At 53.1% G+C, this 27,206-nt stretch overlaps 1 protein-coding gene across 4 annotated transcripts; it reads left to right on the top strand.

Moving 5' to 3' along the window:
• The first annotated feature begins 298 nt into the window (after positions 1 to 298).
• On the top strand, positions 299 to 27,081 carry rusc1 (RUN and SH3 domain containing 1). Of its 4 annotated transcripts, none has more exons than XM_063041775.1 (10): positions 299 to 2,283; positions 13,519 to 13,962; positions 14,669 to 14,803; positions 15,219 to 15,295; positions 15,491 to 15,665; positions 21,665 to 21,770; positions 22,073 to 22,119; positions 23,275 to 23,908; positions 25,494 to 25,625; positions 26,253 to 27,081. In XM_063041775.1, the coding sequence occupies exons 1-10, from the start codon at positions 642 to 644 to the stop codon at positions 26,416 to 26,418; spliced, it is 3,558 nt and encodes a 1,185-aa protein (XP_062897845.1). In that variant the 5' UTR covers positions 299 to 641; the 3' UTR covers positions 26,419 to 27,081. The 4 variants fall into 4 exon arrangements, with proteins under 4 accessions (XP_062897845.1, XP_062897846.1, XP_062897847.1 ...); XM_063041777.1 differs by lacking the exon at positions 299 to 2,283 and adding an exon at positions 7,215 to 7,387 and having other exon boundaries at positions 26,253 to 27,078; XM_063041776.1 differs by lacking the exon at positions 13,519 to 13,962 and having other exon boundaries at positions 310 to 2,283; positions 26,253 to 27,078.
• The last annotated feature ends 125 nt before the right edge of the window (positions 27,082 to 27,206 follow it).

The raw sequence follows: 27,206 nt of genomic DNA, 5'->3' as shown, positions 1-27,206 counted from the left end.
CGGGGTCGGGGATCGCGGCGCCGGTACCGGGCATTGCGGGGTCGGGGATTGCGGCGCCGGTGCCGGGCATTGCGGGGTCGGGGGTCGCGGCGCCGGTGCCGGGCATTGCGGGGTCGGGGGTCGCGGCGCCGGTGCCGGGCATTGCGGGGTCGGGGGTCGCGGCGCCGGTACCGGGCATTGCGGGGTCGGGGATCGCGGCTCCGGTACCGGGTAGAGCGGGTTCAGGGGCCGAGGGTCGCGGGCGAGCGTCACTGACCCGCTGCTTCTCTCCCTCCCCCCCCCCCCAGTGAAGACGGCGACGACGGTGACGGTGTCGACCCGCAGGAGCAGCACCCCCGACCTCCCCAGCAAACCCCTCCCCTTCCCCGACCGAATCGACCCTAACTTCAGCCCTAATCCTGACCCTGAACTCAGCAATGCCCTGCGTCACAACTCTCACCCTCTGAGCCTTAACCCCCTTACTCGGAGCTTTCAGCCTGACCCTTGACCCTCTACTTGTCTTCACCCTCTGACCCGACCTACCGCCACTTATTATCCTCCACCACTGATCGTAACCACCCACCCACCCCTCACTCTCTGACCTCTAACCCCACCCAGCGTGTTCTTGCCACTGACCCCCTGACCCCATTCTGTCCGGCAACATGCTGCCCTGCATCATTCGGGAGTTTGACCTCCCCCGTGCCCTGGAGCCAGGAGGCTCCCTCCCCAACCTCAACGCAGTGGGGGTGCAGGGTCGCTGCCTGGGTCTCTTGATTCCCAGCCCCGCGGCCACCGTCAGCACCTGGGAGACAGCGCAAGACCTCGGCTCTGGGCTGGATACCAATTGCAACGGGCCCCGGGTAGCTGGCTGGTCCTGGAGCTGGTCCCAGAGGGGAGCAGAGGCCTCCCTGACACCACCCTCCTCACCACCCTCATCCTCCCCCTCCTCGGGGACCTCAGAGTCTTTGGACTCTCCACCCTCAAAGGCCTCTCTGGCAACAGGGCCTGTAGAGTTCCCAGCCTCCCCTTCCACAAGTCGCTCCCCTCTCCCCACCTCTTCAGAATTCCCAGATACCCCGTCGTCTAAAGCCTCCCCAACAAATACTGCCACTGAATTCCCAGACTCCCCTTCCCCGAGTCTTTCCCCATCTCTGGGTCCCTCAGAATTCCCGGTTACTCCCTCCTCAAAGGCCTCCCCAGCTACTGGGTATTTAGAATTCCAAGGCTCCCCTTCAATGGATTTCTCCCCATCTCCAGGTTGCTTGGAATTCCCAGATACACCATCCCTAAGGGCCTCCCAAGCAACAGGGCACGTAGAGTTCCCGGTCTCCCCTTCCCTGGGACGATCCCCCTCTCTAGGTCCCTCAGAATTCTCGGATGCTCTGTCCTCAACGGCCTCTCCCACAAATGCTCCCACAGAATTTCCGGCCTGCCCTTCCCTGGAACATTCCCCATCTCCGGGCCCCTCAGAAATCTTGGATACTCCATCCTCAAAGGCCTCCCCAGCTCTGGAACCCTCAGAGTTCCCTGCCTCCCCTTCTCTGGGACTTTCTCCATGTCCGCATCCCTCAGAATTCCCAGATGCCCTGTCCTCAAAAGCCTTCCCATCTGTGGGATTCTGTGAATTCCCAGACTCCCTTTCCCTAGGGCCATCCCCATCTCCGCATTCCTCAGAATTCCAAGCTTCCCAGTCTCCGCACCCCTCAGAATTCCAAGCTTCCTCATCTCCGCATCTGACAGAATTCCCAAACTCCCCATCTCCACATCCCTTGGAATTCCCAGACAGTCCGTCCTCAAAGGCCTCCTCCTGTCTGGGACCCTCTGAATTGCCATCTTCTCAGGGATCAACTTCCTCCCCAGAGGCCCCTGGGTTCCCAACCTCTCCCTCCCCAGGGGTCGCCCCTCCACCTGAGCATTTGCAAACCCAGGACCCAGCTATCCCAGGGAGTGGTGTGGGATCCACACCCTTCCGCCCCACAGGAGCCTCCCCTGCTCTTTCCACCCAGTCCCACTCCCCCACTTCCTCAGCGCACCTGGAGACCCTGGGTCAGGGGTCAGACAGGCCCCGGGTCACCACCTTTCATGAACTGGCGCTGCGGAGACGCCGCCCTCCGCCCCCGGTGCCCCGACCCCCAGCTCCGGACACCCGCGGAGTCACTGGACCCCCACCGCCGGTGGTCACCTTCCGGGAGCTGAGGTGGAGGGTCCGGGCAGCTACCCTGGGGTCCCAGGAGGCAGGAGCGGAGCAGGGGAACAGTGGAGAGCGGGGCAAGGCGGATGGGGGAGCCAAGCCGGCTGAGGAGGGTAAGTGGAACAGACCCGATTCTGATCCTGTGCCATAAATAGGGTCGCAGAGCTTTTGGCACATTGGCCTCCGTAAGTCAGAGCACTCCCCACAGGATGTTGAGCCTGGCATTGGTGAGGCCTAATTTGGAGCACTGAGTGCTGTTCTGTTCACCTATCCACAGGAAAGATGTCAGCAAGAGTGAAAGAATGCAGGGAAAATCTATAGGATGTTGCCAGGGCTTGAGTTACAGGGAAAGGGTGAATAGGCGAGGATTTTCGTCCCTGGACTGCAGGAGAATGAGGGGAAATTTGACAGGGGTATACAGAACCATGAGGGGTATAGAGATAGGGTAAATGCAAGCAGTGAAGAAAGCTAATGGCATGCTGGCCTTCATAACAAGGGGAATTGAGTATAAGAGCAAAGAGGTCCTTCTGCAGCTGTACAGGGCCCTGGTGAGACCACACCTGGAGTACTGTGTGCAGTTTTGGTCTCCAAATTTGAGGAAGGATATTCTTGCTATTGAGGGAGTGCAGCGAAGGTTCAGAAGGTTAATTCCCGGGATGGCGGGACTGTCGTATATCGAAAGATTGGAGCGACTGGGCTTGTATACTCTGGAATTTAGAAGGCTGAGAGGGGATCTTATTGAAACATATAAGATTATTGAGGGATTGGACACGCTGCAGGCAGGAAGCATGTTCCCGCTGATGGGTGAGTCCAGAACCAGAGGCCACAGTTTAAGAATTAGGGGTAGGCCATTTAGAACGGAGTTGAGGAAAAACTTTTTCACCCAGAGAGTGGTGGATATATGGAATGCTCTGCCCCAGAAGGCTGTGGAGGCCAAGTCTCTGGATGCTTTCAAAAAAGAGATGGATAGAGCTCTTAAAGATAGTGGAATCAAACGTTATGAGGATCGAGCAGGAAGTGGATACTGATTGTGGATGATCAGCCATGATCACAGTGAATGGCGGTGCTGGCTCGAAGGGCTGAATGGCCTACTCCTGCTCCTATTGTCTATTGTCTTTCCACTGAGGTTGGGTGGGACTTAGAACATGGGTTGAGGGTGAAAGATGAAGTGTTTAAGGGGAACATGAGGGGAAACTCCCTCACTCAGAGGGTGGTGAAGAGTGTGGAATAAGCTGCCAGTGGAAGTGAGGGGAGTGGGCTTGATCGCAACAGTTAAGAGAAATTTGGATAGGTACAGGGTGGGAGAGGTGTGGGACTAAGCAGACTAATAATCTGGCTTGGCCAAAGGACCCGTTTCTGTGGTTTGGGGCTTTATCATTTCAAGTCTTGTCATTAACTCCAGTTGAACAGAATCAGACTTGGGTTTAGTATCACTGGCGTGTGTAGTTGGGGAACAGATACGGAAGAGCAGATGAGAACTGGGGCAGGTCAACCGGGATTATACTGACCGGCAGGATAGCGTCGAGGGGCCGAGTGGCCTACTCCTCCCCAGTTTCAGAATCAGGTTTAATATCACTGACGTATGTTGTGAAATTTGTTGTCTTGCAGCAGCTGTATATTGCAATACATTATAGAAACTGTAAGTTACAATAAATAAAAGTTATGTAAAATTAAATTTTAAAAAGTAGTGTAAAAAGAGAGAGGAAAAAATAGTGAGGTAGTGTTCGTGGGTTCATTGCCCGTTCAGAAATCTGATGGTGGAGGGGAAGAAGCCGTTCCTGAATCACTGAGCGTGTGTCTTCAGGCTTCTGTACCTCCTCCCTGATGGCAGCAATGAGAAGAGGGCACGTTCTGGGTTGTGTGGGTCCTTCGTGACGAATTCCGCCTTTTGAAGATGTCCTCGACGCTGGGGAGTCTATTACCCATGATGGGGCTGGCTGAGGTTACAACTTTGTGCAGCTTTTTCCAATCCTGTGCAGTGGCCCCTCCATCCCAGACCGTGATGCAACCAGTCAGAATGCTCTCCACGTTGCAACTGTAAACGTAAACGTTTGCAGGAGTCTTTGGTGACAAACCTCATCTCCTCAAACTCCTGATGAAATGCAGCTCTCTGTCGTGCCTGCTTTGTTATTGCATCCAAGACAGATGTTGATCGATGTTAACACCGAGGAACTTGTGTTGTTGGCAAGGTTGTTGATGGTGTTTGAGCTGTGCCTATCCACACAATTGTGGGTGCAGAGGGAGTAGAGCAGTGGGCTAAACCCACATCCTTGAGGTGAGCCAGTGTTGGTTGTCAGCGGGGAGGAGACGTTATTCCCGACTGTGGTCTCCTGGTGAGGAAGTCAAGTACCCATTGGAGAGGGAGGCACAGAGGCCCAGGTTTTCGAGCTTGTTGATCAGAACTAAGAGTATGATTGTCAAAACTCCCTGCTAGCGTTGGATGAGTTGACGTGCCTCCTACGGTCTCTTTGACCTTCAGTGGATGCAAGTTCCAGCACTGGCCAGCAACCCACCTGTTTAGCACCAGCCTGATCACACTACAGTTTACCATGACCAGTTAACCTACTAACCAGTACATCTTTGGACTGGGGGAGGAAAACACGCGCGGTCATGGGGAGAATGTACAAACTGCTTGCAGAGGACACTGAAATAGACCTCCGACTCCCCAGTGATTGCACCATGATGCACTTCGGTTGGTGTTTGGTATAACAGCCAGGATGGAACGCTGAGGCATGAGGGCGGCATTGGTCAGACAGCATTTGGAGGGTGGTGAGAAATTTGGCTCCTTATCTTAGAAAGGATGGGCTGGCATTGGAGAAGGTCCAGACGGGGTTTCAGGAGAATGATCTTGGGAATGAAAGGGTGCGAGCTGCATCTGATGGCCGTCAGTTACTGTAGAAGTGTACCCACCTCAGGGGGACAGACGAATGGCAAAGTGCAGCTGGTTTTCATGAATGTAACAGAACGGTACTGAAAATGGTGACTGAATGTAAAAATGAAAAGGCATTGCACGGCTTATTCTTGTAAAGTTCATTTTGGAACTTTAAAAAAGTTTGATGACCCTGGGTCTGTACTCACTGGAGTTTAGAAGAATGGGGGGGGGGGAGCGAGGGGATTTCATTGAAACTTATCGAATATTGAAAGGCCTAGACGGAGTGGATGTGGAGAGGATGTTTCCCACAGTGGGGGAGTCTAGACCAGAAAGCACAACCTTAGAACAGAGATGAGGAGGAATTTGTTTAGCCTGAGCATGGTGAATCTGTGGAATTCATTGCCACAGAGCTGTGGGAGCCAAGTCACTGGGTGTATTTAAAGCACAGGTGTATTTATCTATTTAGTAATCGAGAGAGGAGTCGACCCTTTGAGCCACACCACCCCAGAAACGCCTGACAAACCCGATTAACAATAACCTAATCACGGGACAGTTTTCAATGCCCAGTTAACCTACCTGGTCTGTCTTTGCACTGTAGGGGGAAACTGGTGGACTTGGAGAATATTCGAACGTTCCATGGAGAGCAAGTAAAGAGATTCCTTACAGAATGGCGTCGGAATTGACTTGAGTGCCCAAGCTGTAATAGGACATGGAATAGTGCAGCACATTACAGGCCCTTTGGCCACAATATTGTGCTGACCCCCAAACCCTACCTCCCATATAACCCCCCCACTTTAAATTCCTCCATATACCTGTCTAGTAGTCTTTTAAATTTCACGAGTGTATCTGCCTCCACCACTGACTCAGGCAGTGCATTCCACGCACCAACCACTCTCTGAGTAAAAAACCTTCCTCTAATATCCCCCTTGAACTTCCCACCCCTTACCTTAAAGCCACATCCTCTTGTATTGAGCAGTGGTGCCCTGGGGAAGAGGTGCTGGCTATCCACTCTATCTATTCCTCTTATTATCTTGTACATCTCTATCATGTCTCCTCTCATCCTCCTTCTCTCCAAAGAGTAAAGCCCTAGCTCCCTTAATCTCTGATCATAATCCATACTCTCTAAACCAGGCAGCATCCTGGTAAATCTCCTCTGTACCCTTTCCAATGCTTCCACATCCTTCCTATAGTGAGGCGACCAGAACTGGACACAGTACTCCAAGTGTGGCCTAACCAGAGTTTCATGCTAACCAGTCCTTGATTATTGAGGACTAAAGGTGACAAGGGAATGGGGTTGAGAGGTAAAATAAATCAGTCATGGTCGAATGGTAGAAGAACTGAGTTCCAGAGCTGTGAGGTAATGTGGCAGCTTATAAAACCCTGGTTAGAACCCACTTGGGGTATCGTGTTCAGTTCTGGTTGCCCTATTGTGGAGAAGATGTGGAAGCTTTGGAGAGGGTGCTGAGAAGATTTACCAGGATGCTGCCTGGATTAGAGAGCGTGTCTTATGAGGGAAGGTTGAGCGAGCTGGGGCTTTTCCCTTTGGAACGGAGGGTGAGAGGTGACTTGTGTACTGGATGATAAGAGGCATTGATTGAGTGGACAGCCAGAGACTTTCTCCCCCAGGGTGGAAGTGGCTAATACAAGAGAGCATAATTTTAAGGTGGTTAGATGAAAGTGTAGGGGAGATGTCAGAAGTAAGTTTTTTTTTTACAGAGAGTGGTGGGTGCGTGGTCTGTGCTGTCAGGGGTGACATTTAAGAGACTCTCAGACAGGTACATCAATGCTAGAGAAATGTGTCACAAATATACCAGGAAATGAATTATTTACCCACTTCTGAAACCCCTTGTATTCCCTGTAAAACCCTCCCCGTCCCTGTAAAACCCTTACAGTCAGCATCAGACCCTCCCCGTCCGTGTCAAACCCTCACCTCTGTATGCGCTATTCGGGAGGGAAGGGTTAGATTGATCTTGGAGGAGGTTAAATGGTTAGCACATGATTGTGGGCCGAAGGGTCGGTACTGCGCTGTGCAGAACCAGGCTGGCTGGGTGGACTTGTGGTCTGAGTAGGTGTGAGTTGTGTGTTCTCTCACAGAAGGACAGAACCATTGTGATGACAGGGCTGTGGTGGTGCAGGGGTTAACAGCGTACTGATGCGAGCGGGAGGGGCCCGGGCCCGTTGGATCGCGTTCCTGCCGCTTCCTGGTCCCGGCTCCCGGCTCCCGACTCCCGGGGCTCAGACATGGCTGCAGGGAGCCAGGAACCCGGCCTCCACACCCCCGGCTGAACACATCGGCTGGGCAGGAGGGAGCGGGTTCCGGGCCGAATTCCGGCCGTGTGTGGGAGGTGAGTGAGAGGTGGGGCCTTGCTGAGAGAGGTTGCTGCGGGCAGCGCCGGTATCAGTCAGCGACAGAATACCAGGAAGTGAATTATCTACCCGTCTCTGAAACCCCTTTCATCCCCTGTACCTCTCCCCTCTGTGTCCCCGTCCCCGTCCCTGAAACCCTCCCCGTCTCTGAAACCCCTTTCATCCCCTGTACCTCTCCCCTCTGTCACCCTGTCCCTGAAACCCCTTGTATCCCCTGTACCCCTCCCCTCTGTAACCCCGTCCCCGTCTCTGAAACCTCTTTCATCCCCTGTACCTCTCCCCTGTGTAACCCCGTCCCCATCACTGTAAACCCTCCCCGTCTCTGAAACCCCTTTCATCCCCTGTACCCCTCCCCTCTGTAACCGCGTCCCCGTCTCTGAAACCCCTTTCATCCCCTGTACCCCTCCCCTCTGTAACCCCGTCCCCGTCCCTGAAACCCTCCCCGTCTCTGAAACCCCTTTCATCCCCTGTACGCCTCCCCTCTGTAACCCCATCCCCATCACTGTAAACCCTCCCCATCTCTGAAACTCCTTTCATCCCCTGTACCTCTCCCCTTTGTAACCCCGTCCCCGTCCCTGAAACCCTCCCCGTCTCTGAAACCCCTTTCATCCCCTGTATGCCTCCCCTCTGTAACCCCGTCCCCGTCCCTGAAACGCTTTTCATCCCCTGTACGCCTCCCCTCTGTAACCCCGTCCACATCACTGTAAACCTTCCCCGTCTCTGAAACCCCTTTCATCCCCTGTACCTCTCCCCTCTGTAACCCCGTCCCCGTCTCTGAAACCCCTTTCATCCCCTGTACGCCTCCCCTCTGTAACCCCGTCCCCATCACTGTAAACCCTCCTCGTCTCTGAAACCCCTTTCATCCCCTGTACCCCTCCCCCTCTGTAAACCGCTCCCTGTCTCTGTGACCCCCTCCATCCCCTACACCCCTCCCCATCTCTGTGACCCCCTCTGCCCTCCCCTTCTCTGTACATACATGTCACCACATACAACCCTGAGATTCTTTTTCTGTGGGCATATTTAGCAAATCTATAAACCATAATCTGTAAATTGTAAACATCAGGAACTGTAAACTGAACAAATGCAGATATAATTAACGAGCACAAAATAACAATGTAACAGAGTCCTTAAATGAGTGTAGCTGCCCCCTTTTGTTCAAGAGCCTGATGGTTGAGGGGTAGTAACTGTTCCTGAACCTGGTGGTGTGAGACCTGAGGTTCCTGTACCACCTTCCCGCTGGCAGCAGCAATAAGAGGGCATGGCCTGGGTGGTGCTTTTCTACCGCAATATTTCATGCTGATGTGCTCAATGGTTCTGAGGGCTTTACCTGTGAGGTACTGGACTGAATCCAGCACCTTTGGTAGGATTTTCTGCTCAAAGATATTGGTGTTCCCGTACCCAGCCGTAATGAAGCCAGTCAGCGCACTTTCCACCGCACATCTATAGAAGTTTGCCAAGGTTTTCGATGACATGCCAAATCTCCGCAGATTCCTTTCTTGACAATAACATTTATATCATGGGTCCAGGACAGGTTCCTCTGAGACAGTGACACCCAGGAATTTAAAGTTACTGACCCTCTCCACCTCTGATCCCCCGATAATAACTGGCTCATGGACCTCTGTTTTCCCTCTCCTGACGTCCACAATCAGTTCCTTGGTCTTATTGACATTGAGTGAGAGGTTGTGACACCACTCAGCTGAATTTTCACTCTCCCTGCTGTATGCTGATTCATCACCCCCCCCCCCCGTAATACAGCCCAGAGCAGTGGTGTTCTTAGCAAACTTGTATATGGTGTTGGAGCTGAGCTTAGCCACACAGTCATTGGTGTAAACTGAGTAGAGCAGGGGCTAAGCACACAACCCTGTGGTCCTCCTGTGCTGACGGAGATTGTGGAGGAGATGTTTTCGCCAATCCGAACTGACTGGGGTCTACAAGTGAGGAAATTCAGGATCCAACTGCACAAGGGGGTATTGAGGCCAAGGTCTTGGAGTTTGCTGATTGGGTTTGAAGGGATGATGGTATTAAATGCTGAGCTGTAATCGATTAGAGAGCATCGATAAAGATCTTTACTGTCCGGATGTTCCAGGATTGTTTGAAGGGCCAACGAGAAAGCATCTGCCGTAGATCTGTTGCTTTGGTAGGCAAATTGGAGCGGATCCAAGTCTCCATTCAGACAGGAGCTGATGTGCCAGCCTCTCAAAACACTTCATCACTGTGGGCGTAAGTGCCACTGGGCGATAGTCACCACACTCTTCTTGGACACCGGTACGATTGAAGCCTGCTTGAAGCAGCTGGGTAGCGCACGCTGCTGAAGTGAGAGGTTGAAGATATCCGTGAACACACCAGCCAGTTGGTCACACAGGTCTTCAGTACTTGGCCAGGTACTCCATCCAGACCGGATGCTTTCCTTGGATTCACTCTCTTGAAGGCAGCCGGCACGTCGTCATCAGGTACTGAGAGCAAAGGACACATGGGAGTGTGTGTGATGGTTCCTCCCTGTTCTGGTGATCAAAGCGAGCATAGAAGGCATCAAGCTCATCTGGAAGAGGAGATCTGCTGTCCCCTAGGTTGCAAGGTTATAGGATTCAAACCCTGCCCCAGCTGCCGAGCATCCCTCATTGATTCCAGCCTGGTCTGGAATCTCCACTTCGCCCAAGACATGGCTATCCGGAGATCATACCTGCACCTCTTGTAGCATTCCCGATCTCCGGACTTGAAAGCCTCTGATCTGGCTCTCAGCAGCTTCTGGATTTCATTGTTCATCCAGGGTTTCTGACTGGGGAAAACCCTGAAGGAATCTGTGGGGACACACTCACCACCAGCTGTTTTAATAAAGTCCGTTACGACCCTGGTGTGGTCATTGGGATCCTCAGATGAGTTCGTGAACGCGGCCCAGTCCACTGACTCACGGCAATCCTGTAACCGTTCCTCAGCCTCCCGTGACCACCTCTTAGTTGTCTTGATCCCTGGAGCCCTGTGCTTTAGGCTCTGTGTGTGTGTAGGTAGCAGGAATACAGCCAAGTGGTCAGATTTGCCAAAACGCGGACTCAGAAAGTAACGATAGGCATTCCTTATTGTAGTGTAGCAGTGGCCTCGTGTGTTGGGACCTCTGGTACCGAATATATTGGGATCAATGTAAAGAGAATGTTGAGGGACAGCATGGTCTCGGGCTGAAGGGCCTTTTTCTTTGCTGTTTATTAGGTTCCAGCAGGTTTTCTTTTCTGTGGTTGTGTGTGTCTGTCAAGGTGGGTTTTCGTGTCAGATATGCGTTCACGATGGGCATACCACAGGGCATGCGACCCGCGTTCAATTCCCACCCATGTTTGTATGTTCTCCAGGTGACCATGTGGGTTTCCTCTGGGTGCTCTGGTTTCCTCCTACAGTCCAAAGACATACAAGTTAATAGGTTAATTGGGCAGTGTGGGCTCATTAGGCCAGAAGGGCTGAATTGCTGAATAAATAAATAAATATATGAAAAATAAAGCAGTTAGTATTTTAGAGCACAGGCCCTTCAGCCCACAATTTAGTGTTGACCCTTTAACCTGCTCCTAGATCAATCTAACCCTTCCCTCCCACAGAACCCTCCAATTTTCTGTTCCTTGATTCTGAGGTGGGAACTCTGGGGGAGCCGCTGTATATAATGCAGAGTAGCTGGGAGTATTTGAGGAATGTTGCTTGGAAGGGGGGATTTAGACAGGGCAGCTAGAGAGGATTTGAGAGAAGGGGGAACCAGCCAGCATTCCTGCTTATAGTCATTACCCGGTGACCCTGGGGTTAGAGAGGGAGGACTAAGCCAGGGTTGCTTGCTGTCTTGGATGCTGGGGAGACGAGTGGCTGTGATGGGTTACAACTTCCTGCAACTTTTACTGATCCTGTGCAGTGGCCCCTCCGTTGATGCGACCAGTTAGAATGCTCTCTTCTCTGTTCATCTGTAGAAATTTGTGAGTATCTTTCATGATATAACAATTCTCTTCAAACTCCTAATGAAATATACCCAATGTCATACCTTCCTTCTAATTGCGCAATATGTTGGGCCCGGATAGATCCTCAGAGACATTGAGACCCAGGAACGTGAAATTGATCACCCTTTCCACTTCTGATCCCTCGATGAGGACTGGTGTGTGTTTCCTCGACTTAACCTGACTTGGTCCAACCAAGCAGAGTTCACTGCCAAGAAGGCCCACCAGTGCCTTTACTTCCTGAGAAAACTAAAGAAATTTGGCCTGTCCCCTAAAACCCTCATTAATTTTTAATAGATGCACCGTAGAAAGCATTCTTCTAGGGTGCATCACAACCTGGTTGGAAGTTGTCCCGTCCAAGACCGGAATAAGCTGCAGAAGATCGTGAACACGGCGCAGCACATCACACAAACCAATCTTCTGTCCGTGGACTCACTTTACACCACACGCTGTCGGTGCAGTGCTGCCAGGATAATCAAGGACACGACCCACCCAGCCAACACACTTTTCGTCCCTCTTCCCTCCGGGAGAAGGCTCAGGAGCTTGAAGACTCATACAGCCAGATTTGGGAACAGCTTCTTTCCAACTGTGATAAGACTGCTGAACGGATCCTGACCCGGATCTGGGCCGTACCCTCCAAATATCCGGACCTGCCTCTCGGTTTTTATGCACTACCTTACTTTCCATTTTACTATTTTCTATTTATGATTTATAATTTAAATTTTTAATATTTACTAATTTTTACTATTTTTAATATTTAATATTTGTAATCCAGGGAGCAGGAAGTGCAGAATCAAATATCGCTGTGATGATTGTACGGTCTAGTACCAATTGTTTGGTGACAATAAAGTATCAAGTATAACCCTTCCTGAAGTGTACAATCAATTCCTAGATGTTGCTGATGTTGAGTGGCAGGTTGGTGCCCACATCACTCCGCCAGCTGATCTATCTACCTTCTCCTCACCATTTGAAATTCTGCCAACGATGGTTGTGTCACTGGCAGGTTTATAGATGGTGTTTGAGCTGTGCCCAGCCACACAGTGGTGGGTGCAGAGAGAGGAGAGCAGTGGACTAAACACACAGCCATCCTAGATGTGCACCGGTGTTGATTGTCAACAAGGAGGAGCTATTAAACCAATCCACACGGACTGTGATCTCCTGATGAGGAAGACAAGTACGTAGTCGCAGAGGGAGGTGCAGAGACCCAGGTTTCAGAGCTTGTTGATTAGAACTTGAGGGTACGAGCTGTAATCAGTAAACAGCAGCCCGATGTAGAGATCAGGCAGGGTTCCTGCTCCCCACCACAGCCTGGTGACCACTCGGTAACTATTACCCCATTTCAGGGCGTGGCTCTGGTCTCTCTCTGTCTTTCTCATTGTTTCTGAATGTCTCATTGTGTCTTGGTTGTGACTAACTCATGGTTATTCTCTTCTCCATTCTCTCCCTCCCACTCCCCCCGGCTTCGGCTGTTCCCAATGCCCCTCCCCCCTCCCTCTCCCCGAATTCACGTCGACTGTGTATTTGTTCCATCGTTTCGTCTGTGACGTGAACCTTCGTCTCCAACTTGTCCATCTCCACCTCCTACTCCCTTTTTACCCGACCCTTGCCTCCCTGACCCATACTCCCTTCTGCACTATCCCCCTTCTCTCTCTTGCTCCCCTCTCAAACTCACTGATCCACTCTTGGACTAACTCTTCTTTCCTTGCCATTCTCTGCCCCCTCTCTCCCCTCCTCCCTTCCCCTCCCCACACTTCCTGTACTTCTCCCTGTCCATGGCCCCTTCCTCACCGTCCATCTCCCCCTTCTCCACGTCCATATGCCCCATATCCTTCTTACCCCCACTCCCCATCCTTATCCTGGTCCGTGACCCCTTCTTCCCTGTCAATTTCCCCATCTGTCTCCCCATCCCACTTCCCCACTCTCCCCGTCCATCCCCCCCACTCTCCCCGACCGTCCCCCCCCACACTCCCCGTCCGTCTACCCCTCTCCCCCATCCTCTCCTCATCATCTCATCTCTTTACCCTTCCTTTCTCCCCCACCCCACCACCTTTCCCCCTCACCTCCAACTAATCTCCCTTCCTTTCATCCCCTGTCTCTGGCCCTCTCACTGTCCTCCCCCCGCCCCCACCCTCTTCCCTCTCCCTCATCAGCCTCCCCCCTGTGCGCTGTCCACCAGCGCCCGCAGTCCCTTCCCCTCCAGCCCGTCCTGTTGTGCCTGTCGTTCCCAACGCCCAGCCTCTCCCCTGTCCCCCTTCCCCCGGCTGTGGACGGACAGTCTGATCCTCAGGCCGGCCCGTGTCCTGGACGTCCCTCGCCGGTCGGGGCGTACACTCCCCCTCAGCGAGGGAGACTTCCGCTGTCCCTGGCCCTGTCTCCAGGCCTCGGCTCACCGTGCCCCCCCACCCGACCCAGGGCATGGAGCCTCCCCTCCCCCCTGATCGCCCCCACCCCTGTCCGCCTCCTCCTCAAGGAGCCGTCCCCCCTCGGGCAGCTCCTGGGCCTGGCCCCTGCCCTCCCCACCCTGATGGAAGCTGCTCGGAGAGACGGCGGATCGGAAGGTGCGGGTGAAGGGTCCGCCGTTTGGAACGCTGGCAGTAAGTGGCTCTCGTTCTCACGGCCGATGCCTCCTGCAGCCCCTCGTGCCCACGGCCCCCCTCGCCACCCTCCTGCTCTGCTCATCCTCGGCTCCCTCCCTCCCCTACTCTCTTCTCCAACCTTACCCAAACACCTCCCTCAACACACCCCACACCCTCCCCTGATCCTGTCCCCCTCTCCTGCATCCTGAGCCCCCCACTCCTGCACCAAGCACCCCCTCCCCTGTATGCCCCTCCCCGCTCCTGCGTCCTGCGCCCTGCCCCCCTCCCCCGTATGCCCCTCCCCTTTCCTGTGCCCTGCCCCCTCCCCTGCACCCCGCCCTCCTCTCCTGCATCCTGAGCCCCCCCCACTCCTGCACCAAGCACCCCTCCCCTGTATGCCCCCTCCCCTCTCCCGCCCCCTGCCCCCTCCCGCCCCCTGCCCCCTCCCCTCTCCCTCACTCACACCCCCTCTGTTTTCCAGTTTTTCCTGGTCCGGGAGATGGGGGCGTCCCCACTACTCACGCAGCAACATAGGTGGATATATTCACCTGCCTGGGGTCAGGTGCGAGTGGGGAGCTGGAAAGTGTGACAGTATTGGCCAGTAGGGCTGAATGGCCTCGTGACCCTGTTTTAGACCCTTTACCTTGTGCTGGGGCTGTGTGGCAGGTGGGTTGTTGTGGGAGGTGAGACCTTGTCCCCCTGACCTCTGTGTTGTGTCCTACAGCGGCTGGGAGCCATCCTTTACCTGGGGATCCCTGTGCAGGACAGTGTGGGATGTCTGAACCGTCCTCAAGCCCCCCTCTCCGTCCACCCCACCCTGGGGACAGAGCCCCTCCGTTCAGTCGACAACACAAGAAAGGTGAGAGGCTGAGGGGGGAGTCGTGTGTGGCCCCATCCTCACTAATGTGGGGGGGTGGGAGGGGGAGTTCTGTGGGAGGGGGGAGTTATGTGGGGGGGTGGGTGAGGGGGGAGTTCTGTGGGAGGGTGGGGGAGGGGGGAGTTCTGTGGGATGGTGGGTGGGGGGTAGTTCTGTGGGAGGGGGTGGTGAGGGGGGAGTTCTGTGGGATGGTGGGTGGGGGGGAGTTATGTGGGGGTGGGTGAGGGGGGAGTTCTGTGGGATGGTGGGTGGGGGGGAGTTATGTGGGGGGGGAGGGTGAGTGGGGAGTTCTGTGGGAGGGGTGATGGGGTTGAAGTGTTGTGCTGTGGGAGGGGTGGTGAGTTTGGAGTGCTGCGCTGTGGGAGCTGAATATGACCGTGTGTTTTCCTGCCCTCAGGACTGGTGTGGGCGGTCAGTGTGGCCGTGGACGAGATTGTTGCTCACTTCAGCGCCGCTCGGAACGTGGTGCAGAAGGTTTGTGTTGAAATTTCCAAGGGGTATCTGTGCGGAGGACGGGTGGGGCTCACCGGCCTGGGAGAGGGAGATCCGCACTGTGCGGGATGTTCTGTTTGCAGGCAGAGGGTCTTTGAGGATGAATGGACAATGTACCTGGTCTCCTCTCACTACCTCTGGTGCCTTCTGTCTCCCTCCTCCCCCCACCCCACACAGACGCAGCTGGGGGACAGCCGCCTCACCCCCCAGGTGGGCCGCCTGCTGTTGTCGGGCCTTTGCCCCGCGCTCTCGGCGGTGATTTGGGACGGGCTGAAACCCTACCGGCAGGACCTGATTGTCGGGCGGAGGAGTACCTCCCCCTGGTCGGTGGTGGAAGCTTCAGTGAAGGCAGGTAAGGACCCTGTTCAATACGTGGGGGGGGGGCGGGGGGCATCCCATGTACAGACTCCTCTCCCCGAGACTCCCCGGCCTGGGACAGCGGTGGCGAACCTATGGCACCCACACCTTTGCAAACATTCTGTTGGTACACGCCATGCAGTGCCCGTTGCCCTTGACTCTTCAAACCCCACTCATAATAAAAATCTTTTAAAATATTAAATAATTTTTTTGGTTTTCTGAAGGCTTCTTCATCTTAAACTCTGCTATACTTTCAATATTTGATCTTCTGTGAATATGCAACAAGCTTATAATTTCAGAGCAACACACATAAATAATGCTGGTGAACGCAGCAGGCCGGGCAGCATCTATAGGAAGAGGTACAGTCAGGACCTGTCCCGGCCCGAAACGTCGACTGTACCTCTTCCTATGGATGCTGCCTGGCCTGCTGCGTTCACCAGCTTTTATGTGTGTTGCTTGAATTTCCAGCATCTGCAGAATTCCTCGTGTTTGTGTTTTTATAATTTCACATTCTATTTTTTGTTATAGATGAAACATTAACAATATTATTTAGAAATTATTAATCTTTTAACAAGATTAATCATTTTTGAAATGGTTTTCAAAAATAATATATTTTAATCTGTTATAATTTTATTAATGTTAAAATAACTACACATGATTAATCTTTTTTCCTTATAAAAAGTCTAGAAAAATAACGATTATGGACTTTTTGTTACTAATTCATTAAAATTGTTGTTCCTAATTTGCTTTAAATTATTTCCTTCAAATTATTGTTACAAATTTCCTTAAAAATGTCCATAATTATTGTTTTACATAGAAACATAGAAAATAGGTGCAGGAGTAGGCCATTCGGCCCTTCGAGCCTGCACCGCCATTTATTATGATCATGGCTGATCATCCAACTCAGAACCCAGCCTTCCCTCCATACCCCCTGACCCCTGTAGCCACAAGGGCCATATCTAACTTCCTTTTAAACATAGCTAATGAACTGGCCTCAACAGTTTGCTGTGGCAGAGAATTCCACAGATTCACCACTCTCTGTGTGAAGAAGTTTTTCCTAACCTCGGTCCTAAAAGGCTTCCCCTCTATCCTCAAACTGTGACCCCTCGTTCTAGACCTCCCCAGCATCGGGAACAATCTTCCTGCATCTAGCCTGTCCAATCCCTTTAGGATCTTATACGTTTCAATCAGATCCCCCCTCAATCTTCTAAATTCCAACGAGTACAAGCCCAGTTCATCCAGTCTTTCTTCATATGAAAGACCTGCCATCCCAGGAATCAATCTGGTGAACCTTCTTTGTACTCCCTCTATGGCAAAGATGTCTTTCCTCAGATTAGGGGACCAAAACTGCACACAATACTCCAGGTGTGGTCTCACCAAGGCCTTGTACAACTGCAGTAGTACCTCCCTGCTCCTGTACTCGAATCCTCTCGCTATAAATGCCAGCATACCGTTCGCCTTTTTCACCGCCTGCTGTACCTGCATGCCCACTTTCAATGACTGGTGTATAATGACACCCAGGTCTCGTTGCACCTCCCCTTTTCCTAATCGGCCACCATTCAGATAATAATCTGTTTTCCTATTTTTGCCACCAAAGTGGATAACTTCACATTTATCCACATTAAATTGCATCTGCCATGAGTTTGCCCACTCACCCAACCTATCCAAGTCACCCTGCATCCTCTTAGCATCCTCCTCACTGCTAACACTGCCACCCAGCTTCGTGTCATCCGCAAACTTGGAGATGCTGCATTTAATTCCCTCATCCAAGTCATTAATATATATTGTAAACAACTGGGGTCCCAGCACTGAGCCTTGCGGTACCCCACTAGTCACCGCCTGCCATTCTGAAAAGGTCCCGTTTATTCCCACTCTTTGCTTCCTGTCTGCTAACCAATTCTCCACCCACACCAATACCTTACCCCCAATACCGTGTGCTTTAAGTTTGCACACTAATCTCCTATGTGGGACCTTGTCAAAAGCCTTTTGAAAATCCAAATATACCACATCCACTGGTTCTCCCCTATCCACTCTACTAGTTACATCCTCAAAAAATTCTATGAGATTCGTCAGACATGATTTTCCTTTCACAAATCCATGCTGACTTTGTCCGATCATTTCACCGCTTTCCAAATGTGCTGTTATCACATCCTTGATAACTGACTCCAGCAGTTTCCCCACCACCGACGTTAGGCTAACCGGCCTATAATTCCCCGGTTTCTCTCTCCCTCCTTTTTTAAAAAGTGGGGTTACATTAGCCACCCTCCAATCCTCAGGAACTAGTCCAGAATCTAACGAGTTTTGAAAAATTATCACTAATGCATCCACTATTTCTTGGGCCACTTCCTTAAGCACTCTGGGATGCAGACCATCTGGCCCTGGGGATTTATCTGCCTTCAATCCCTTCAATTTACCTAACACCACTTCCCTACTAACATGTATTTCGCTCAGTTCCTCCATCTCACTGGACCCTCTGTCCCTTACTATTTCTGGAAGATTATTTATGTCCTCCTTAGTGAAGACAGAACCAAAGTAATTATTCAATTGGTCTGCCATGTCCTTGCTCCCCATAATCAATTCACCTGTTTCTGTTTGCAGGGGACCTACATTTGTCTTTATCAGTCTTTTCCTTTTTACATATCTATAAAAGCTTTTACAGTCCGTTTTTATGTTCTCTGCCAGTTTTCTCTCATAATCTTTTTTCCCCTTCCTAATTAAGCCCTTTGTCCTCCTCTGCTGAACTCTGAATTTCTCCCAGTCCTCAGGTGAGCCACTTTCTCTGGCTAATTTGTATGCTACTTCTTTGGAATTGATACTAATTCATTCTCTGCTTAAATTTTTTTAATGGGATTATAAAACTATAAGATATAGGAGCAGAATTAGGCCATTTGGCTCATCATGTCTGCTTCGCCGTTTCATCATGGCTAATACAATTCTCCTCTCAGCCCCAATCTCCTGCCTTCTCCCACATATCCCAATCTGTCAACCTCTGCTTTAGATACACATGAAGACTTGGCTTCCACAGCTACCTGTGTAAACAAACTCCACAGATTCACCACTCTCTGGCTTAAATTCCTCCTCCTCTCTGTTCTAAAAGGAGGCCCCTCTATTCTGAGGCTGTGTCCTCTGATCTTAGACTATCCCGCCAGAGGAAACATCCTCTCCACATCCACTCTATCGAGGCATTTCACCATTCAATAGGTTTCAATAAGGTCACCCCTCATTCTTCTGAATTCCAGAGAATACAAGCCCAGAGCCATCAAACGCTCTTCATATGAGAAGCCATTAGATCCTGGAATCATTTTCGTAACCCTTCTTTTGTACTCTGTCCAGTTTCAGCACATCCTTTCTAAGATAAGGGGCCCAAAACTGCGCACAATACTCCAACTGAGGCCTCACCATTGTTTTATAAAGTCTCAACATTACATCCTTGCTTTTATATTCTAGTCCTCTTGAAATGAATGCTAACATCACATTTGCCTTTCTCACCACTGACTCAACCTGCAAACTAACCTTTCGGGCATCCTGCACAAGGATTCCCAAGTCCCTTTTCACCTCAGGTTTTGGAATTTTCTCTCCATTTAGAAAAAATGGTGGTGGGGGGGGGTCGTTGCTTTGCTACTGCTCGTGTGGGAGGGAGGAGCTGGGGGGCTTTGGGGTTCTAACATTTAACTGTCATTCATTCTTTGGGGCACTCCTCTGTTTTCGTGGATGTTTGCGAAGAAGAATTATTTCAGGATGTATATTGTATACATTTCTCTGACATGAAATGTACCTATTGAATTGAAACTCTTTAATTTCTTCTTCCAAAGTGCATGACCATACACTTCTCGACACTGCCATCTGCCATTCCTTTGCCTAATTTGGGCACCTGTTCTCCAAAAATGTTCGCATTAGGGCCTTTGCATTAACTGCAAGAACAGCTCTCTTCTCCCTCTCTCCAGGCCCATCCACCGCCTTCTTGCTGGGAATCCTCCCCATGACCCTCTCCTTCTCCTGTCCCCTGCTCCATAGAAATCCACCCCCCACTGCTCCTATCATGTCACAAGAATAACTAAAAGGCAGTATGTTCAGCTTTGTACTTCATAGCGCCAAGGAATCGGGTCCAATTGCCGCCGTTATCTGTAAGGAATGTGAATGTTCTCCCTGTGACCGTGTGTGTTTCTCCGGGTGCTCCAGTTTCCTCCTGCATTTCAAAGACGTACAGGCTCGGTGTAATGTAAGGATCTATTTCTTTTAGCGCAGTGATCCCCCCCCAGCCCCCAGCACTACGTATTGAGTGATAGCTTACCCATGCACAGTGATCTGTTGTTCTGCCGTCAGCAGGCTTACATAAGTCACAAGAGAAGATTGAAGCAGTGCAGTAGGCACCCAAACTGGAAAATGTGTTACAACTCGGGCCATACTTGGGTCTTGTAAACTACTAGCACCGGTTTCTCTCAAACGTTGCTGCGGTGCTGCAGTTACAGACAGCAGCAAAGTGGGAATGGTCAGAAAGATGTGAAAGAGCATTCAAGGAAACAAAGAGACTAATAACATCAGATGAACTGCTCACCCATCTCTGCTCATCCATCCCCTTACAGCATTGGTGACGCTTTGCCTCACGTTATGAAAGATGGATCTGAACGCCCAATTGCATTTGCTTCAAGATCACTGACCAGTGCAGAACGCAACTACGCACAGATTGACCAAGAGGCCCTTAGTCTAGTATGGGGAACAAAGAAGTTCCGTCACTACCTCTACGGACAAAGTTTATGCTAGTGACAGACCACCAGCCTCTCATGTCCAATTCCCAGGAAGGGAATTCCAGTGATGACTGCTACCCAGTTGCAAAGTTGGGCATTTTTCCTAGAGACCACTCTTCTGACTTAGGCACCAAACAACACAGCAACACTGATGGCTTGTCACGTCTTCTACTGTTGGCAACTGAAGAAGAAAATTCTTCATTCTTTGACCCAGCAGAGGTGTTCCATTCCACCGGTGGACCAGTTGGCAGTAACAAATTCTGAAATACAAAGAGAAGGAGAGAATGAGCTGACACTGTCAGAAGTCTCTGACATCATGCAAGGATGGCCAGCTCATGGTAACCCTGTGTTTCCAGAGTTCTCAGCGAGATGAGACCAACTGTCTGTATATGAAAGCACGCTGATGTGTGGATCTAAACTGCGCACCAGAGTGTTAGAGAATCTGCATGAAGGACACCAGGGTGCGGTTATGATGAGGAGTCTCACTCCGTGTGGTGGTCGAGAATAAAGACTAGACCAAAAGCTGTTTGGGATGCAATGAAGTTTTTCTGCAGAAGTGGTTTGCCATTGCCTTCTGGGCAGTGTCTTTACAAGACGGGTGACCCCAGCCATTATTAATACTCTTCAGAGATTGTCTGCCTGGCATCTGTGGTCGCATAACCAGGACTTGTGATGTGCGCCAGCTGCTCATACGACCATCCACCACCTAGGTCCATGGCTTCATGTGACCCTGATCGGGGGGCCAAGCAGGTGCTACACCTTGCCCAAGGGTGACCTGCAGGCTAGCGGAAAGAAGGAGCACCTCACACCTCCATCTCCATCCCACCACCTTCATAATTGTCCACAAAGCCATCAATTTCATTATCCAGATCATTAGCATATAACTTGAAAAGTAGTGGACCCAACAGCGACCCTTGCAGAACACCACCAGTACCTGGCTAGCCTCCCAGACTTCCCCAAACCCCCAAGCGTAGAGGGGGCAGGAGTGAACCACCACCTGCAGTTTCCATCTCTACCATCCCGACTCGGAAGCATCCCGGCCATTACTTCACTGTTGCTGGGCCTGAATCCCAGAAATTCCCACCTTGATCAGCCAACACAAGGACTTCCGAAAGGCCCACACACATCCACCCTCAGTCCTCTCGATTTCAGCATTGGTGACCAAAACAAAGTTGTCGGGACGGGAACCCTTCAGACGCGCATCTTTCTTATGGTCTCTGTCTCTCTCTCTCTCTCCCCTCCCCTGTAGATCAGTCCATGGGGAAACTGTACAATCTGGTTCAGCAGTTTGACCAACTCTCCCAGCTCAAGAGCTCCCAGAAGAAGTTCAATGCCTTCATATTTACACTGTTAAAGTGAGTGTTGGGAGGTAGGGTTCTCTCTCCACCTCCAGCCCTCTCTGACCCCTCCCCTCAATCTCTCCGTCTTTCTCCTACCCCTTTCCTTCCATTTTGTTCTCTCTCCTCCTCCCTTTCCCTCTATTTCACTCGCTCTTTGACTCCTTATCTGCCTCACCTCACACCCTCTCTCCCCTCCTTCCTTCCCCTTCCTGCCCGCATCCCAGCCCCTCTTCCCCCTCTTTCTGTGTCCTTCTCCCTCTCCCCCTCTGTACACACCATCATGATGAAGTCTCACCTCTTCCCTCTCCCTCCTGTAGCCTCAAGCTGCTTGACGTCTGGATGGTGTCCTTGTACGGCTGCACAGGTGAGACATCAATGAATCTGTCACCCCCTCCCTTGTCCTTACGGTCTTTGTGGGGTGGGGGACTGGGGAGGGTAATGCTTAGGTTAATGACACTTTTATTGCCCTCTCTCTGTCACCCCTGAACCTCCCTACCCTTCTCTGGGTATCGTGCCCACCCTCACTTCCTCCGCTGGTCCAGCCTGACCCTCACCTCGAGCTTCAGTGCCGACCTCTTCCCCAGCTCGTGACCAAACCTCCCTCTGACAGGATGGCAAGGGTTATCGATCCAGAGTGAGTTTTAAATTTCCCTCCCCTCCTGCCTCCCCATCGCCCCTTCCACTTTGCTGCCCCCTCGCCGTGTAGCATTCCCCCCCCCCGTGATTATCCCTGGGATTGTGTTGGAGCCGACACTCAGGTCTCTGACCCCTTTCCTCCCTCTCCTTTCCTCGCACCCTCGCCCCTCCCCTCCCTCCCCCTCTCCTTTTACCCTCACCCTTCCCCTCCCTCTCCCTCTCCTTTTACCCTCACCCTTCCCCTCCCTCCCCCTCTCCTTTTACCCTCACCTTTTACCCTCACCCTTCCCCTCCCTCCCCCTCTCCTTTTACCCTCGCCCTTCCCCTCCCTCCCTCTCTCCTTTTACCCTCGCCCTTCCCCTCCCTCCCTCGTCCTCCTCCTTCATCACACCTGTCCCTCCCCTCTCCTTTCATCTCTCCCTCAACCTCTCACCTCTCCCTGCCTCCCCCTCGCCTCTCACCCTTCCCCTCCCTCCGTCATCCTCCTCCTTCATTCCTCTCTCCCTAACCATTTCACTGGTCCCTTCCCTCTCCCTTCATCTCTCCCTCACCCTCTCACCTCTCCCTCCCCCTTGCCTCTCACCCTCACCCCTACCTCCCTCGTCCTCCTCCTTCGTTCCTCTCTCCCTCACCATCCCACCTGTCCCTTCCCTCTCCCTTCATCTCTCCCCTCTCCCTCCCCCTCGCCTCTCACCCTCACCCTTCCCTCCCTCCCCCTTGCCTCTCACCCTCACCCCTACCTCCCTTGTCCTCCTCCTTCGTTCCTCTCTCCCTCACCATCCCACCTGTCCCTCCCCTCTCCCTTCATCTCTCCCTCACCCTCTCACCTCCCCCTCTCCCTTTCTCACCCTCCCTCGCCCCTCTCTCTCACTCTCACCCACAGAGGTCTTGAAGACACACTACACGCCGTCGGCCTTCCTCTGGGCGGCCCGCTCCTCGGACTGCGGAGCGTTCGAGGAACTCCTGCTCCTCCTCCAGCCCCTGTCTGCCCTCGCCTTCCAGCTGGATCCGCTGTTTGAGTACCACCACCCCCACCAGTTCCTGGCGAGGGGCAGCGCCCGGGAGCGGGATCCGGTCCAGGAGGACGGGGAGAGGCGGCTCGGGAATGGTCTGGGGAGCGAGGAGGGAGCCCCGACCAGCGGGCCAGCGGCCAGGGAGCTGCCAGGGGAAGCAGATGGCTACCGGCTACAGGAGACGTTTGAGCAGGTGTCCCGCTGGGCGGGGAGGCTGGCGCGTGCCATGCTGGAGCCGGGGCCCCGCCAGGAGTCGGAGGAAGACCGCAAGCCAGCCCCGGAGACCCGGGTCGGGGAGCCAGGCTGGTGGGTGCAGCTGAGCGAGAGCTGCCAGTTGTACCGTACCCCACCAGGCCCTGGCGCGCGGTGCAGCGTCGCAGGAGGCCCTGGGAGGCAGCAGGAGGCCAGGCCGCTGCAGCTGGCTTCGCTCTTTGGCGCCAGGATCCCCTCCACCTACTCCCCTGGCGAGGTGGAGGCGCAGAAACCGTCCGGGCAGCGGCGCAGGTAACGAGGAGCAGGCGACCCCTGTGTTTTCACCCAACTCCCCTCTCCTCCTCCCCCTCCCCCCCTCCCCCTCTCCCCCTCTCCCCCTCTCCCTCTCCCCCTCCCCCTCTCCCCCTCCCCCTCTCCCCCTCCCCCTCTCCCCCTCCCCCTCTCCCCCTCCCCCTCTCCCCCTCCCCCTCTCCCCCTCCCCCTCTCCCCCTCCCCCTCCCCCTCTCCCCCTCCCCCTCTCCCCCTCCCCCTCCCCCTCTCCCCCTCTCCCCCTCTCCCCCCCCCCCCTCTCCCCCCTCCCCCCTCCCCCCTCTCCCCCCTCCCCCCTCCCCCCCCCCCCTCCCCCCCCCCCCCTCTCCCCCTCTCCCCCTCTCCCCCTCTCCCCCTCTCCCCCTCTCCCCCTCTCCCCCTCTCCCCCTCTCCCCCTCTCCCCCTCCCTTCCGTACCATTCCCTCCTCTCCCTCACCATCTCCTATCCCTCCCCCCTCCTTTCTCTCCAGTGGAGTTCTATGAAATCACAACAGGATGTAGGGTGGGTGGGTCACCCCAGCATAGAGGAATCTAAAACGAGATTGACAGTGATGGGAAAGAGTTAAAGGGGACCTGTAGGACTAGTTTTCCATGTGGAGGGTGGGATATGGTCCAAGATGCCAGAGGAAGTGGTGGAGGTGAGACAATCACAATGTTTAACGATGTGTACAGGTAAGTGGATAGGATAGGGTCAGAGGATTACGGGCCAAACCATGGGCAAATGGGACTAGGTTAGATAGGCAGCTTGCTGGGTATGGATTAGATGGGCCAAAGGGCCTGTTTCTGTTGAATGCAGTCACAGGGAAAGTGAGTTGCACACAGACAAATGAAATGTGAGGGCCATGACGATTGAAGACCAAGAGTTTATCTTTTAGCGTAGAGACTTGGGGGAGCCTTTGTTCCATCTGCCCCAAAAGATGGGATTCCCCAGTGGCTATCCGTTTCAATTCAGGTTCCCATTCTGGCATCTCTGTCCATGGCTACCATGGAGGAGCAACACCTCATATTCCATCTGAATAGCCTTCAAGCTGATGGCATGAACTCCAACGTCTGGCAATTTCTCCCCTCTTCCCCTTCCTCCATTCACTATTCCGGTTTCCCTCCCACTCCCTTTCTTCGCCTCACCTCCCGGTGCCCTTCCCTTTCTCCCATGGTCACTGTCCTCTCCTATCAGATTCCTCACCTCTGCCACCTACCCCAACCAGCTTCTTACTTCATCAGCCCCTCCTGCACCCACCTACCTTCCCCCCCCCCACCTCTTCCCCATTCCTTCCCAGTCCCAAAGTGTCTTGATCCAAAGCATTAACTATTCCCTTCCAGATTTGCTAGCGGACCTGCAGAGTTCCTCCATCATTTTGTCTCTGTTGGTCTGGGCTTCCAACATTTGCAGAATCTCTTGTGTTTATGTCTCAGAAAAGGTTTAGTACATCTCAAGGGTGGAGGAAGGCAGGAATGGAGGCGAGGGAACAGGAGAGGCGCTGTTATCTTCGAGGACGGGTCTGGGTGCAGCGTGGATGGAAGAGGCGGCCTGATCTCATCAGATATCCTGTCTCCTCTGTGTGCGCAGGCTGCCCTCGGAATGGCTGTGGGTTAACATCGAGCGCCTGTGGGGAGCCCCACAAGTGGAGAAGTCCGGCCCCCACCCCACTGGACTGGCAGAAACGAAGCCACCGCCCCAGAGAGCCAGCAGAGCAGTGAGGTAGGGTGACCATCTCTGGGCAAGGACTGGAAGGCCTTTCAGCCCATCTCCAACCTGTTGGAGGGGAAGTCAATATTGACCAAATAGAGGTTGCTCATGGACGTTTCTGTCACTGGAGTCAGACGTTCCTAGCGTAAATCCTGTCGCCAGAAATGGAGGGGTTGGGAAGAGACTACTTCATCTTGGGAGTGTCTTGTGCTCCCCGGGGTATGGTTGACGCAAGTGGACCAGGAGGTTGATCCAAGGAAGACCGATGAAGGGGTAGAGGGTGGATTGGCGGGCAAAAGCCAGCAGGGGCAGTGGGGCTGAATGGCCTGTTTCTGTGGTGTTTGCCAGCAGAGTTTGGGACACTCCAGGCTAAATCTCCTCCACACCAGGAAACAAGGCTGGCTGGTGAACGCTCCTGCTAAAGTGCCCCAGTGTAACTGTGAATAAGGGTGGAAGCCCTTGCACTAAGGTTGGGGGAAGGCAGGGAGGGGGGGCAGTAAGTGTGGTTGGGGAGTGGTGTGAGCGTGCGCTGGATATTCCCCCTCCCCCTGTGTAGAGGCTATCATACACGATCGCCATCTCAATCTGTCTGCTGACTTCAGTTCTCCTCTCTTCTCTCCCCCTCCCTTTTTGCCCCAGGACGGTGCGGACTCTGTGCGACCACACGGCTCCAGAGCCAGGACACCTCGGCTTCCAGAAGGGTGACACCCTGGAGGTTTTGGGCAACGTGGATGATGCCTGGATTCGTTGTCGACGTGGAGATGCCTTGGGACTGGTGCCCATCGAGTACACATCGCTCGTCTAGCTGCGCCTGGCTGGGGGGCCCACCGACCACTGTACCACAGGGTCCCGCTGCCCCTGACTGTCAGTGGGATTTCTGACCCTCATCCAGGGCAAGTCTTAAGGCTCTGCTCCCACCCACACCATTCCCACTCAAAGCCTTCCTCCCATCCCCTGGAGGAAGGAATTCCTGCTGCAGTGACCCTCTTCTGGGAAGAAGTTCCTGAGGGTGATGACCCAGGGGAAGGAAGTCCCTGCTGCACTGACCCTCTCTCGGGTGATAACTCTACCCAGGGAAACCGGTTCCAGCCACCTCCAGGGAGGAAGGAATTCATGGTGTACCGACCCCCTCCAGGGGAAGTTCTTGGTGGTGATGACTTCAGGTTTAGAGTTTTCTTCCATTCCACCCCTCTCCGGCGAATGGGTTCCTGGAACACCGATCTTCCCCATGCGCCAATGTCCATCCCTCCTGCATGTGCACTCTCCTCGAAGTGGGATTGGACCCACGTCTCAAATATGACTGATGTCTGTCTGTGTATAGGACCGTGACAAGAGAAACCACCCACCCCCGCCCCCACTCTCCGTGTCCGTCTCTTGCTGTAAAACTGGATTCCAGTACATGTGAACGCTGCTCTTCAATAAAATGCTGTGACAACGGCGTTTGGCTGTTTGTGCTGATGGCGCTCTGCATTCTGTCAGAAAGCCCACCCCTTTTGAACTGACACTTGTTGAGGGTGTTTCCCCCTCCCGCCCTGGCAGCAATCTCTGGTGTGACTTTCACTGGAGCAAGTCACGGCTGATGCAAAAGGCAGG

The sequence above is a fragment of the Mobula hypostoma genome, chromosome 2 (assembly GCF_963921235.1).
Source record: "Mobula hypostoma chromosome 2, sMobHyp1.1, whole genome shotgun sequence".
Lineage (NCBI taxonomy): Eukaryota > Metazoa > Chordata > Chondrichthyes > Myliobatiformes > Myliobatidae > Mobula > Mobula hypostoma.
Note: the sequence above shows the minus strand (reverse complement) of the source record. Positions and strands in the feature narration are given on the sequence as shown.